This window comes from Stylophora pistillata, chromosome 1 (assembly GCF_964205215.1).
Source record: "Stylophora pistillata chromosome 1, jaStyPist1.2, whole genome shotgun sequence".
NCBI lineage: Eukaryota > Metazoa > Cnidaria > Anthozoa > Scleractinia > Pocilloporidae > Stylophora > Stylophora pistillata.
The window spans coordinates 55,065,870-55,077,922 of NC_142519.1; the positions used below are offsets into that span (position 1 = coordinate 55,065,870).

The 12,053-nt window shown below is 38.5% G+C and overlaps 2 protein-coding genes and 1 long non-coding RNA gene across 3 annotated transcripts; 1 reads left to right on the forward strand and 2 right to left on the reverse strand.

The window, feature by feature from the left end:
- The first annotated feature begins 97 nt into the window (after positions 1-97).
- LOC148743175 (hexokinase-4-like) lies at positions 98-5,411 on the forward strand. Its single transcript, XM_088763351.1, has 6 exons — positions 98-169; positions 864-1,391; positions 1,569-1,861; positions 2,358-2,513; positions 3,086-3,239; positions 3,722-5,411. Exons 1-6 carry the CDS (start codon positions 98-100, stop codon positions 3,917-3,919), a joined length of 1,401 nt encoding a protein of 466 aa, XP_088619477.1. The 3' UTR covers positions 3,920-5,411.
- Positions 288-1,331, reverse strand: LOC148743176 (uncharacterized). The gene is made up of 2 exons (XR_016002538.1): positions 1,194-1,331; positions 288-957 (listed from the first exon to the last, which is right to left on the reverse strand). It is a non-coding gene; the product is annotated as an uncharacterized LOC148743176 (long non-coding RNA).
- On the reverse strand, positions 5,385-12,037 carry LOC111320935 (vesicle transport protein SEC20). Its single transcript, XM_088763333.1, has 5 exons — positions 11,740-12,037; positions 10,191-10,282; positions 8,944-9,048; positions 6,539-6,657; positions 5,385-5,640 (listed from the first exon to the last, which is right to left on the reverse strand). Exons 1-5 carry the CDS (start codon positions 11,920-11,922, stop codon positions 5,441-5,443), a joined length of 699 nt encoding a protein of 232 aa, XP_088619459.1. The 5' UTR covers positions 11,923-12,037; the 3' UTR covers positions 5,385-5,440.
- Positions 12,038-12,053: the final 16 nt, after the last annotated feature.

The window sequence follows — 12,053 nt, forward strand, 5'->3', positions numbered from 1 at the left end:
TTGTTCAATTTTCAAAGGCTTCACCTTTAACTTAAAAGGTATTCAAATTCCTATTTTGAAGATTTGAACAGAGGCAGAATCCGTGAAAGCTGATAACATGTTTGCAGCCACATCTTTTACCCAGTTAGTCTGTGAATCTCTGACGAGAGCCTTCACGGCGAAAGACGAGGTAATAGCTTACGGGTTTTACAACTATTACATATTTATACGCACAGAACACAGGTGAAAACCAATTTTCAGCGTAAAATAAAAAGACCGATTAGAAAGAGAAGGGGTAGAGGTGTCTATTGGATGGGTTTGTGCTACTTATTTCTCCAAATTTGGTCCCTACTTAGACAGAACCTGCTCTCCAAATTATCACCCTGTTAGAGAAATACATAACTCACGAATGCAACAAATCCAGGCGGTTCATCAGAATTTAAAGCATTTGTTAGTTCTCTAAATTATATGCATTACAGGAAACGTCTCTAAAAACTGATACTCCATACTAGCTAAGAAGTCCCATAGTCTGGTAACTACTTGTGCAGGTAATCTAGGAGATCAGTAAATGGTTTAAATACAAGAGTTAGAACTGATTAGTATGTACTGAGTCTCAATGAGTGTAGTCCTGAGAAGGATTTTTGTTGGTCGGAATGACAAACTTTGCAGCATCCATTATCAGAGTAGGTTAAGGTTGTTGAAACTCTAATCACAGCTAACAGCAGCCCTTCTCAGGACGACTTTCACCCAGGCTACACAAACAGCCAAAATAAATTTAGGAGAGTACACCTCCAAAATCAATATTGATGATTTTATTGTAAATTAGCAACTTTGTGGTATGCACTTGGTGTTAACAGTACTATCATGAGCCGTTTGTTCTGCAGGTGTCAGAGGTTTTAGAGGTGTTCGACTTGCCGAGTAAATCCATCCTGGAAGTCACCAGAATTCTGAGGGAAGACTTCGATAGAGGTCTGTCTGCTGATGAGAACGAACGAGAGAAGAGCTCAGTCAAAATGCTTCCAACATATGTAAGAAAGATACCTGATGGTTCAGAATCTGGCAACTTCCTTGCAGTAGATCTTGGTGGAACAAAGTTCAGGGTGTTGTCAACCTCGATACAAGATGGCAAAATTGAAGACAAAATTGAAAACCCTCCACTTGATGAAACAATAAAGACCAGTGATGCTGAAACGTTTTTTAAATACATTGCTCACCATATTTCTCTTTTTGTCAAGAAACACGAGCTAAATGATCATCTGCTGCCACTAGGGTTTACGTTTTCTTTTCCAGTGAAGCAATCGTCACTCGCGTCAGGAGTTTTGATTCAATGGACCAAGGGATTTTCTGCTTCTGGGGTAGAAAATGAAGATGTTGTCAAACTATTAAAGAAGGCACTTGCAAGAGAGGGAATGGTGAGTTGATTTAATTTAAGTCTATGAAAACTACTTTGGCTCGGTGGATGGATGTATTCCACACACTTCTAGTTCTTCTAGTGCAACATGCTAATGACTAAGAAACCAGCTGGAATTTAGCATACTTTTGAACAGTTTAGAAAAAAAAAAAAAATCATAATCTCTTTTGTTCCACAGGGTTCTAATGTGGATGTGTTGGCCCTTGTCAATGACACCACAGGTACAATGATGTCTTGTGCATTTGAGAATCCATCAGTCAGAGCTGGGTTAATCTTGGGCACTGGAACCAATGCATGCTATATGGAGAACCTTGACAATATTGCTAAATGGGATGGCGACAGAGATGAACCACGACAGATGATTATTAACACAGAGTGGGGTGCATTTGGTGATAAGGGCTCCTTAGATCATCTTCTCACGGAGTATGATAAACAACTTGATAGGGAATCCAGTAACTCTGGTGAACAGCTGTGAGTAATCTTTGCATATTATGATAAATGCATCTAAATCGTGGCGGAGGAGGGGGGGGTGGTACTTTTTATACTTTTTAGTAACAGGCTAATGGGGATGTGCTTTTGGATGGGGTTGCACTTTAACAACTGGAAACTGGATTGACTATAATGGGGTTGCACCTTCAATAGAGTTACTAGAATAGGGTTGCACATTTTTTCAGGATTTTTGGGGCAAGAAAATTCTAGTTGTATTGTAAGTAGAAATTTGAATGTGAGAAGATTTGCAGATACAAAGTTGTTACCGTACTACAAAAGTGATTAAGAGGGGTCTATAATTGGACACAGAATATTTTGTAATGGGAATGGGATTCTGAAATAACAGTAGTACAACCCACAGCAGCAAACATTGACCCAAGTATGCATCCCTCTCCTCTGATCTAAATTTTGCTTTCCAAATCCAAAAATAGTTGTTTGAATGTCTCAGAATTCTGTGCAATGACTCCTTTCTTTTTAGATTTGAGAAGATGATTTCAGGGATGTATCTTGGTGAACTTGTCCGAATTGTTTGCTTGGACTTGATTGAGAAGAAATTGCTGTTTAAAGGACAAGTCAGTGAAAAATTCAGGACCAAAGACAGCTTTCCTACTGAGTTTGTGTCTTGGGTTGAAAGGTAATTGAAAAATTGACCAATCATTCTTTCTTGTCTGGGGGGGAAGGGGTGTGCATGATGGATTTGGGGGGGTCACTTGGTTTTAACCGTTTCACTCCCAAAAGCTGATTGCTGATTCTCCTCTCTATGCAGCTACACATTTTTTGATATTTAGTTATGAGAATTTGGTGCTAGATCATGGTAACAAGTTCTACCTGATATATATATGTATTCTCATTACTTATTTGGTGGATAATGGAGGGATATTATGGGGAGAAGTTACTTGTTGATCACTTCTGGGTTAGAGAAAGATGGAGTATGGGTCAGACATCACAAATGGAGTATAATGACTGCCAATAAACTGCCGACAACAGGAAGATCATGAAAATGTTATATTAGGTACATTTTATCATGACACAGCCAAAATCTTCCACCACTCCCCCCCTTCCCCGCAATAAATGATGAGCAGTCCTTATGAGTAATGCAAACAATTTTTTCAAAATTTTACAGTGGAGTACTACAATCATTAAAAATGAAAGTTTAATCACATTCCTTATGACCAATAAAAAACATCTTTCTTTTTTCTTCGGCAGTGGTGAAAGGGAACAGATAGACAAGGTTCTTAAAGAAATGAAGATAGAGAAACAAGCAGTGGAATCTGACATTGAGATTTTGCAGCGAGTGTGTGCTGCAGTCTCCATAAGAGCTGCCAGATTGGCTGCAGCAGGGGTTGCTACAATTGTCAAGGTATGGTAAAACTGTAATTTTCTTTGGTGATCACTTCTGGGTTAAGGAAAGATGGAGCACAGGTCAGACATCACAAATGGAGTATAATGACTGCCAATAAACTGCCGATGATAAAAGTTTGTCAAAATTCACATTTTGACATATTTTTAGTTTGTTTTTTCCTAAGTATTATCCTATCTGTTCATTTAGTTATCATAATTTCGTTATCTCTGAATGCTTACTGCAAAACGTAAGAGACCATCCATGGGCACTGTAAATATTTGCAAAATGTTGGTTTGTTGAGAAAGTAAATCCAATTAGAAGTGAAAATCTAACAGAAACAGCAGTTAATGTATAGTTTCTCTTCATCCCAATTTCCAGAGTAAAAGGTCATGGTAAACCAATAGGGCAAGCAGTCATTTTTGTTTCAGAGTCTGTTTTTCTTACTGCATTCCTTGCATTTTAACAGAATGATTTTCATTATAATTTAAATCTGTTAACAGAAAACTGGGAACTACACCACTACAATTGCTGTTGATGGAAGCCTCTTCAAAAATCACCCACAATTCAAACGTTACATGCAAGAGACTCTTAAAGAGATTTTGCCGCAAGCTAACATAACCCTGATGTTATCTAAGGATGGTTCAGGTAGAGGAGCAGCCCTTGTTGCTGCAATTGCTCAAAGTATGCACACAACTTGAGTTCATGGCAATTTTTTTCAGATAATTTCTTAGCCTTTGTTTTAACTGGCAGCATAGTCAGTGACAAACTACATAGGAAAAGAGCCAAAATTACAAAGAAAGACATTCTTATGAATCTAAACCTAATCTCCTTCTTACCATAAGCAAAAGATTTATTGACATTTTCTGTTCGGCTTTATCAGCTACAAAAAAAGTGGCCATGAAGCAAAAATACAAAAACCTCTTTTCTTGATTTATGGGTGCTCTCTCGAAACCTCTTTTCTTAAATTAGTGGTGCTTTCTCAATTGCTTATGCAAGTTTTGTGCCTTTGAGGGAATAAAAGTCTAGTGTTATGGGTGATGTGGAGTTGTCTACCTAAGGCCTTCACTGAAATTGGGCTTTTCTACAAGAAATTCGGAGGGGAAGGAAAATTCAACACTGTAAAAGCAGGTAGTAAATGGGGATTACAACAACTTGACTCAGTTCTACGAGGGGGGTAAAGGGAACACAGGGAGGGGTCCTGCATACATTTCTCACACATCAAAAAGTTGAAATAATGCATCACAAAAAAAATCACATATTACTAAACTTAATTATGGAACGATCTTCCCCTTTTTATTAGAAATATATCTTCAGTTAATGCTTTCAAGAAGGCTCTTAAAACTCATTTATTCCAGAAGGCGTTTCCCAGCTAATTTATTGTTTTTATTCATTTCATAAGGAAAGATTTGTATGTAGGACTTTAAAGATTAATTAGTTATTGTAAATAAGACTTTTTGTAAATTGGAATATCTTTAGGATTTTAGGATTTTGTTGAGTCAATTAATGTAATGCGCAGATGAAAATTTTTTTCCTCTGGATTGATCTTTGTGCAATACATTTAAATAACTTTTAGGTTCACATATTGTGAAAAGCAAAAAATTCACAGTTCATGGGGGTTTAATTTTGTATTTTCACAGGTCAAAAAAAGTTAAAAGCACTTAGTCCCACCTAATGCATTTAAACCCATTTTAACTTATTTTGCCCCCTCTTCTACAGTAATGTAGTGGAAGAACTGCAATTTATCAGTTAAGTGAAGCACGGAAAAAATTGGTGAAAGGGTGGTTATTGTAAAATCATGTAGCTGTCACAAGCATCGTTCCTCGTTTTCAATGGTGACTTGAAACTCAGGAGCGGTGCATCATGAACAGAGGTCACAACTCATATTGCCACTGGAAACAGAGCCAGTTGCCCATGACAACAATATGACTTTTTTATGTCAAAACATAAACAGCAAACTTCTTAATTGCACCTCACTCAATGAAAATCATAGAATATCATGACACAGACTGAAAAGAAAGAAATTTTGATCATTGTAAGCCCACAGGTAGCATTTTAATGTCTGCAGAGGATAAAGACTGACTGGCTGGAAATTAGACTTCAACCACTAAATATGTAAAATATGTTCAGAAAATGTACTTCTGATATCAAACATTCTCTATGAAATAATGATAATAAAATTTTATTTCTCTATGCACTATAACACGAACAAAATAAGAGATTTAGCCCCCAAAAATCGGGAGCCGTTTTTTTAAAATGTACAGAACTGTAGAGAAGAAGAGCACAAGTCCAAAGAAAATCAATAATCTGTCTGTCACCTCTCTTCTGTTATATTTGTTCAGAAGATTCTTGCTTGTCTGAATTACTCCTGATAAACCTTTATACTCTTCTTGTGTAACTTTAACTTGGGAAGAAGAGGATGCTGAATAAAAAAATTTACAAAGACCAAAACATGAATTGTGTCATAAACACAAAGATGCTGGGATCCATGTTGGTATCTGAGCAACTGTGCAGTCCACCTACTTCTCCCCTAACCAAAAAGCTGGGCTTAATGTTCGGTCAAGGGTGGGGGTAGGTGTGCAGCTGTTCAGATACTGACATTGATCCAGAAGTTGTTTTGAGATATGGTTAAGTTAACACTTTCACTCCCAAGATCTTCTTAGTAATTTCTCTTTCTGTCTGCTTTTCTTTTCTTATAATGCTAGTTCAGAGAATTTGGTATTGGATCAAATAATGATCCCCTTATGCATATTTTTCTTTATTCCCATGGCTTGTCTGCTTGATATTACATTGATATTGTAGGAAGAAAATCTGTCTTGGTCACTCATGGAAGTTACAAGGTTAAGATTACTATTATATGGCTGTGTCTCACAAGGACTGAGAACTACCGAATTCACGAATTTGATTGGCTGAAATCAATATTGAAAGCGGTCTAAATTTCCCATCTAGACTGGCATCTAGACTGGTCTAGAAAAAAAAGGTACAATGAATATAAAAAATTGGCATATAAGACACAGCCATATAATAAACATCTTATTAACCGAGCTAGCTAGGTTGGTCTGTATGGGAGAATCTTGACCTTGGTCGCTGGTACAGACCGAACGCAGTGAGGTCTGTACTGGCGACCTCGGTCAAGATTCTCCCATACAGACCTCCCACTCAGTTAATAAGAACTAGGTAAAACAAATAGCTGCAACATTTGCCGAGATATTTTAATTATTTCATTATTATTGTTCTACAGCTAGAAAAATCTCTATAAGCAACAGCTTGCTAATCATTAATACTAATACACTTTGAGATCCTTTCTTTATGGGTCTTACCTAGTATCTGCATATCAGCTTCACTCTGTTTGACCTGACCATCCATCATCCTTGCAATACTCATCAAATCTTGAGTTATGTTGCTCGCAGTCTTTGCTAAATTTTCTTTGTTAAAGGTCCTGAGAAGTGATATAGAGGTGAGCAGCAAATTACTTACTATTCATTATGAAAAAAATAAAGATATCTTATTAACCAAGTGCAAGGGCCGTACTGGGAGAATATCGGCCTGAGGTCTTGACAGTGCGGACTGAGCGTAGCAAGGTCTGTACAAAAAAGACCAAGGGCCGATATTCTTCCAGTACAGTCCCAAGCAAGCTTGGTTAATAAGAGATTTATTATACGACTGAAGTTCAAAGGGACACAAGAGCGGTGTCATTCGGGACCATTCGGGACAGTACCTGGTCCAATACTTAGAGAATATTGACCAGCAATAGAGCATTTTGATTAGTTGATTTTAGTTCTTGGCCCTCTGACTGCCCAAGTCGTGTAATAATAATTATAAAAAGTAACAAAAACTTTCACTGCCAAGATCTCATTAGTAATTCTCTTTAACGGCTGCCATACAATTCTTGTGATGTTACTTGGAGAATTTGGTATTGGATCAACTAATTATCCCCTAATTGATATTTTTCTTTATTCTCATCACTTGTCTGCTTGATATTGTATTGATATTGTAAGGAGAAATTCTGTCTTGGTCATGAATTCGGGTTAAAGGGTTAACAGTGATCGAAAAGAGAGCATGAAGAAAAAAAAAACCCTCCCAGACCTACTGCTTGCAAAGCAAGTTCTACATAAACTAAAAAATGCTTTTTAACCCTTTTCACTCAGACATCAGTATGCATATTCTCCATACTGTTCTCTATACAATTTCCTAAGGTGCTGACAAGGAGAATTTGTTTAACAACCCAGAGCTTCCTCAGTTGCTGATCATTTCAACCGCCTCCCGGTTAGCTCAATGGATAGAGCGCTGGACTGTTGTGCACGAGGTCGAGGGTTCGAGCCCCAGCCAGACCAACACTCAAGGTCTTAAAATAATAGTGAGAAGAACATGCTACCTTTCTATAACATCAAGAAATGGTTAGATATTCTAGTCTTCTCTGATAGGGTCGAATAAATGGAGGTCCCGTCTCCTGCAGGGTTAGGAGTAGGTAACAATAAATTTCCCACGCCCAAGATTACTGTGTGATGGATGTCCTCCCCTAGGGTGGGATGGGTGGGTTGGGGTTCGTTTAGGTGAGTGACCCTACTAGGGGACTACATGTCCTATTGTTCTCTCACCTGCACACGGTACAAATCTATAAAAACTCAAATTTCCTTTATTCTTGTTACCTTAATGTGTGATTCAGGGGTGATCTTGTAAGGAGAAATGAGATGCTGATCACTCTAAGGAGTCAGAGGGTTAAAGTTTGTACTTGAGCCAAGTAACCCATGTGCAGGGATCGCAGAGGGGGGAGGGGCTGGTAGGGCTATAGCCCTACCACTTTTATTGCCAGGATTTATTTCTTAGGGCTCCAGTTGAGATGGACAGAATATGGGCTTTACTACTTGAAAGTAATAAAAGGCGTCAAGCCAAAGGCTTGGTAAAGCTATACAAGATAAATGACGAACACTTCCTTAGCATTTGTTTGTATTAAGGCTGATAGTTTCTAAAGAAACTGTTTGGGGCTGCGTTGGTGGGGGTAACGAAATAATTTGAATATATCAACAAAGTTGAAATGGTAATTGTTGAAATAGCAATTGTTGAAATGGTAGTTGAAATGGTAATTGACATGGCACTTGTTGAAATGGTAATTCCCCTATTCGCTCCGACGAAGGGCTAATGCTCGAAACGTCAGCTTTTATAATCGTAACAGTGGCCAATTTACCATTTCAACTTTGTTGATATATTCAAATTATTTGTTTGTATTGGCCAGATTTTTAAGCCCTACCACTTTGAAATGGTCTCCGCAGTCCCTGATGCAGTCAAAGCTTATCCTGGTTTCAATGTAGCATAAATCACCCGGGAGTCTTACCGATCCTGCCCCCCCCCCCTCCCCCAACTTGGATGAGTTGCATGGGTTGCATTTAATCAGGCTTCCCTGACAATTTGCCAGTACCCATGGATTTATTTTCCTTTATGAAGAGAGAGGTACTGTAAGAGTAAAATGTTTTGCCTAAGAACACAACAAAAATGACCTGGCCAAGTCTAAGTCTCCCACCCTATACACTAGGACCACACCCTCTTTCCAGTGTGATCCAACTTGCTTCATCCAGCCAGTTTCACTTTAGAAATGAAAGCAGGTCAGCCAAAAGACTGGAAGTGATCCAATTATGAAATAGTTCATTTCATGGCTCAACAATTTTTGCAATACTTTTTTTTTTAGTTAGCAGTTCTGGTAAGCAAGCTCATTGTTTTTCCAACCTACCTGTTTCTTACTTTGGAAGCTTGTCCTCCAAACAATTCTTCTTTTTCGCTTTTGTCGATTACTGCCTTAGAGGCTAAATTGGCTTTCCTAATGGATTCCTGCAGACTAGGAATACAAAACTCACATTTCAAAATGTGTCTCTAAGTTTTACTTCTGCTCACATATCTATTACTATACAACCTATGTGCTTCAACTAACTAACAAGTGAATTGGCTATAGTAATCTACATCTACATCTACATTAAAAGACGTCAGTAAAGTCGTTAGACATCACACCAACGTTAAAAATACAAAAAGTGTAAATAACAACAATAGAAGTAATATCTACCAGTTTAAAGTTTCTCATTAAAATACTTGGAAATCTTAGTTTTAAAAGTCTCTTAAGAGATGCTTTCAACAATATCTTTCGGAAGTTTTTTCCATATTCTGAGGGTGCGTGGAAAAAAAGAATAAAAATATACATTCTTTGTGGCTTGTAATGACACGGTTTACTAGAGAGGGGGTTTATTAGAGAGGGGGACCAAATAAAGAGGGGGACCTAGCAGAGAGAGGGCTTATCAGGCAAGGGAGCTTACTGAAGAGACTGGCTTATTAGAGGAGAGGTGTCATAAAGAGAGGAACCTTTTAAAGAGAATATTACTTGTTGAAGAGGGCACCAAATAGAGAGGGGGCTTATTGGAGTAGGGGGGTGATCAGAGAAGGGGGCTTATCGGAGAGGGGGGTTATCAGAGAGGGAGGGCTTATAGGAGAGGGGACCTATTGAAGAAGGTGGCCTATCAGAGAGGGGGCCTTTTGGATAGGAGACTTTTTAGAGAGGGAAGTTTATAAGAGAGGGAGCCTATTGGAGAATGGGGCTTATCAGAGAGGGTGTCTATTGGAGAAGGGGGCTATTCAGAGAGGGGACCTATTGGAGAAGAGGGCTCACCAGAGAGGGGGCCTATTGGAGAAAGGAGCTATTCAGAGAGGGGACCTATTAGAGAAGAGGGCCCATCAAAGAGAAAACATATTAGAGGAGGGGGTTTATCAGAGAGGGGGCCCATTGAAGAAGGGGGCTTATAAGAGAGGGAGACTTGTTAGAGAGGGGTATTTGTTAGACAAGGAGACTAATCAGGAAGGGGGACAAATTAAAGAGGGGAGGGAAAATAAAGAGGAAGGGCTGGGCTTACGACAGCATTCATGGTAAAAATAACAGCACTGAAAGTATAAACTGAGGTTCTCCCTGTCAAAAGTAGTACTATTAGCTGATACCTTAACAGTTCTTTTTTATGATGCTGCATGGCTGCTAATATTGCTAATCTGTCTGATTCTTTGTCTTGTTCAAATGCCACTTGCTCTAGACCCTAAAGCAAAATTTTTGTCAAGAAATTTAGTAGCCAGAAAAAAATTATACAGAAACAGAATTTTAACATCTGAAAAGTTCAAAACAGAAAGCATGACTCAGGCCATCATAGTTTAGCCACAGAATTGTGTGTAGTAGCCCTAGAGTAGCCTGTAGTACAAGTGTCTCACTAGAGGGAGTTCATGTCCTTAGCTCATGATCCTTTATCAGCCATGTTTGATTTAGAGTCAGAGTCAGGGTGGGGTAGGGGGTGGGGGAAGAGTCAGAATATTCACTCCACACCCCACCCTCTTTGCTTGTTTTTGACCATCATTCACCCCCTTGGTACAAATTTGGTGGTGACCATTTTTGGCTAAGATTTTACTGACCACTGGTTCCCTCAAATTATGCTTGCTCTGCAGGCTACCCTAGAAGTCTCCAGTCCCCATTGCCAGATAAACACCCTACCCTATATACATGACAAATTTAATCAGTTGTTAACACAACAAATAAATTGTGACATGTATCATACACACATTCAAGTAATTTTTTTCAAGTGGTATGTAAAGAAAAGAAACCACTATTCTTTGTCTTCAATTATTTGCTACATCATATGCGGCCACCATGTTGGGGAATAACAAAGCTTTCAAATTGGCTTCTTCCGATGACCTGCCCGACTAGAACCTTCAGCATTCAGGCCGCATGTTTCAGGCTTATATATAAAAAATTGTGCATAAAGTACCTGGAATCAAACTGGTTGTAAGTTCACCTCAATCAAATGGTACAAAGGACTCTGATAAATTGGTGAGTGCACAGCACGCTGTGGCAATTTTGTCAATAGGAACCAGAGACTCACTTGGTTTTGCCTTCACTTAATTTTTTTGTGTCCTCTCCCTGATGCAATAATACAGAAGGAAATCCAAAGAACTAAAATTTTCCTTTCTCTTGTTTGGTGTTGTGGCTATAACCAAACACAGCACAGAGATTTGGCATGATCATAAGGGAAACTAACTGTGAAATAATACCAGCTTATGCAAAGCGTGTGTGGTTATCCCCCAAAACAGCCGACTTCCGGTTTTTTAATTCATGCTGACGTCACATGCAAACTAAGAATTGGATTAGAATATATACCTTTCCTTTTTTTTGAAGAATGTGGGAATTTAGGCAAAATTTTCTCAAATTATTTTTTCCAATTTTCATCAAGTATCCTAAATGGCGAAGTCTTAATTAGAGTGATCTAGAATTTTGATATAATTAAATTTCATTAGTCCTTGCCCAACGTCGAAATTATAAAGGAAGATCATAGCCCCTCGGATCATTCCTTCATAATTATTTTCTCGGCTGTGGGGAAATAGCTATCGCCCAATAAAGGAAATTTCAAGTACAGCTGTTCACTTAAAACCCGGAGCGTAGCATTCTGATTTCACAAAAATATAAAGACAATCACAAGTCGTAAGTGTAAATTCGTTTTTTCCTTACCTCAACTTTCTGCCTCAAAGAATTGATCTTTTGTCTGACTTTCAAATTTAAGTCGTTCAGTAGACTTAATGGCCCTTGGCATTTTCGTATGTTTTGAACATTATTTTGGATCTCAAATTCAACCTTGACGATTTCTTGGACGTGAATTTTGACTTGGACAGGAACCTCTCTCACGTCCGCCATTTTGAAAAAATACCCCAGCAAAGCGTCGTGGGAAGACACAAAACCAACTAACTAGGGAGGTGCGCACTTCATTTAGAATGAAAATCTAAATGGGAAATCTAATCTAGTTCCGTTTACTGCCATATCGTTGG

Bases quoted from the DNA above. Each gene is read 5' to 3' on its own strand.
- LOC148743175 (XM_088763351.1), top strand. From the start codon at position 98: ATGTTTGCAGCCACATCTTTTACCCAGTTAGTCTGTGAATCTCTGACG. The intron at 1,862-2,357 runs GTGAGTAATCTT...CTTTCTTTTTAG, and splicing joins AGTAACTCTGGTGAACAGCT to ATTTGAGAAGATGATTTCAG. The intron at 2,514-3,085 runs GTAATTGAAAAA...TTTCTTCGGCAG, and splicing joins TTTGTGTCTTGGGTTGAAAG to TGGTGAAAGGGAACAGATAG.
- LOC111320935 (XM_088763333.1), bottom strand. From the start codon at position 11,922: ATGGCGGACGTGAGAGAGGTTCCTGTCCAAGTCAAAATTCACGTCCAA. The intron at 9,049-10,190 runs GTATCAGCTAAT...TTGTATTCCTAG, and splicing joins CATAAAAAAGAACTGTTAAG to TCTGCAGGAATCCATTAGGA. The intron at 6,658-8,943 runs GTAGGTTGGAAA...ATCACTTCTCAG, and splicing joins GCTTCCAAAGTAAGAAACAG to GACCTTTAACAAAGAAAATT.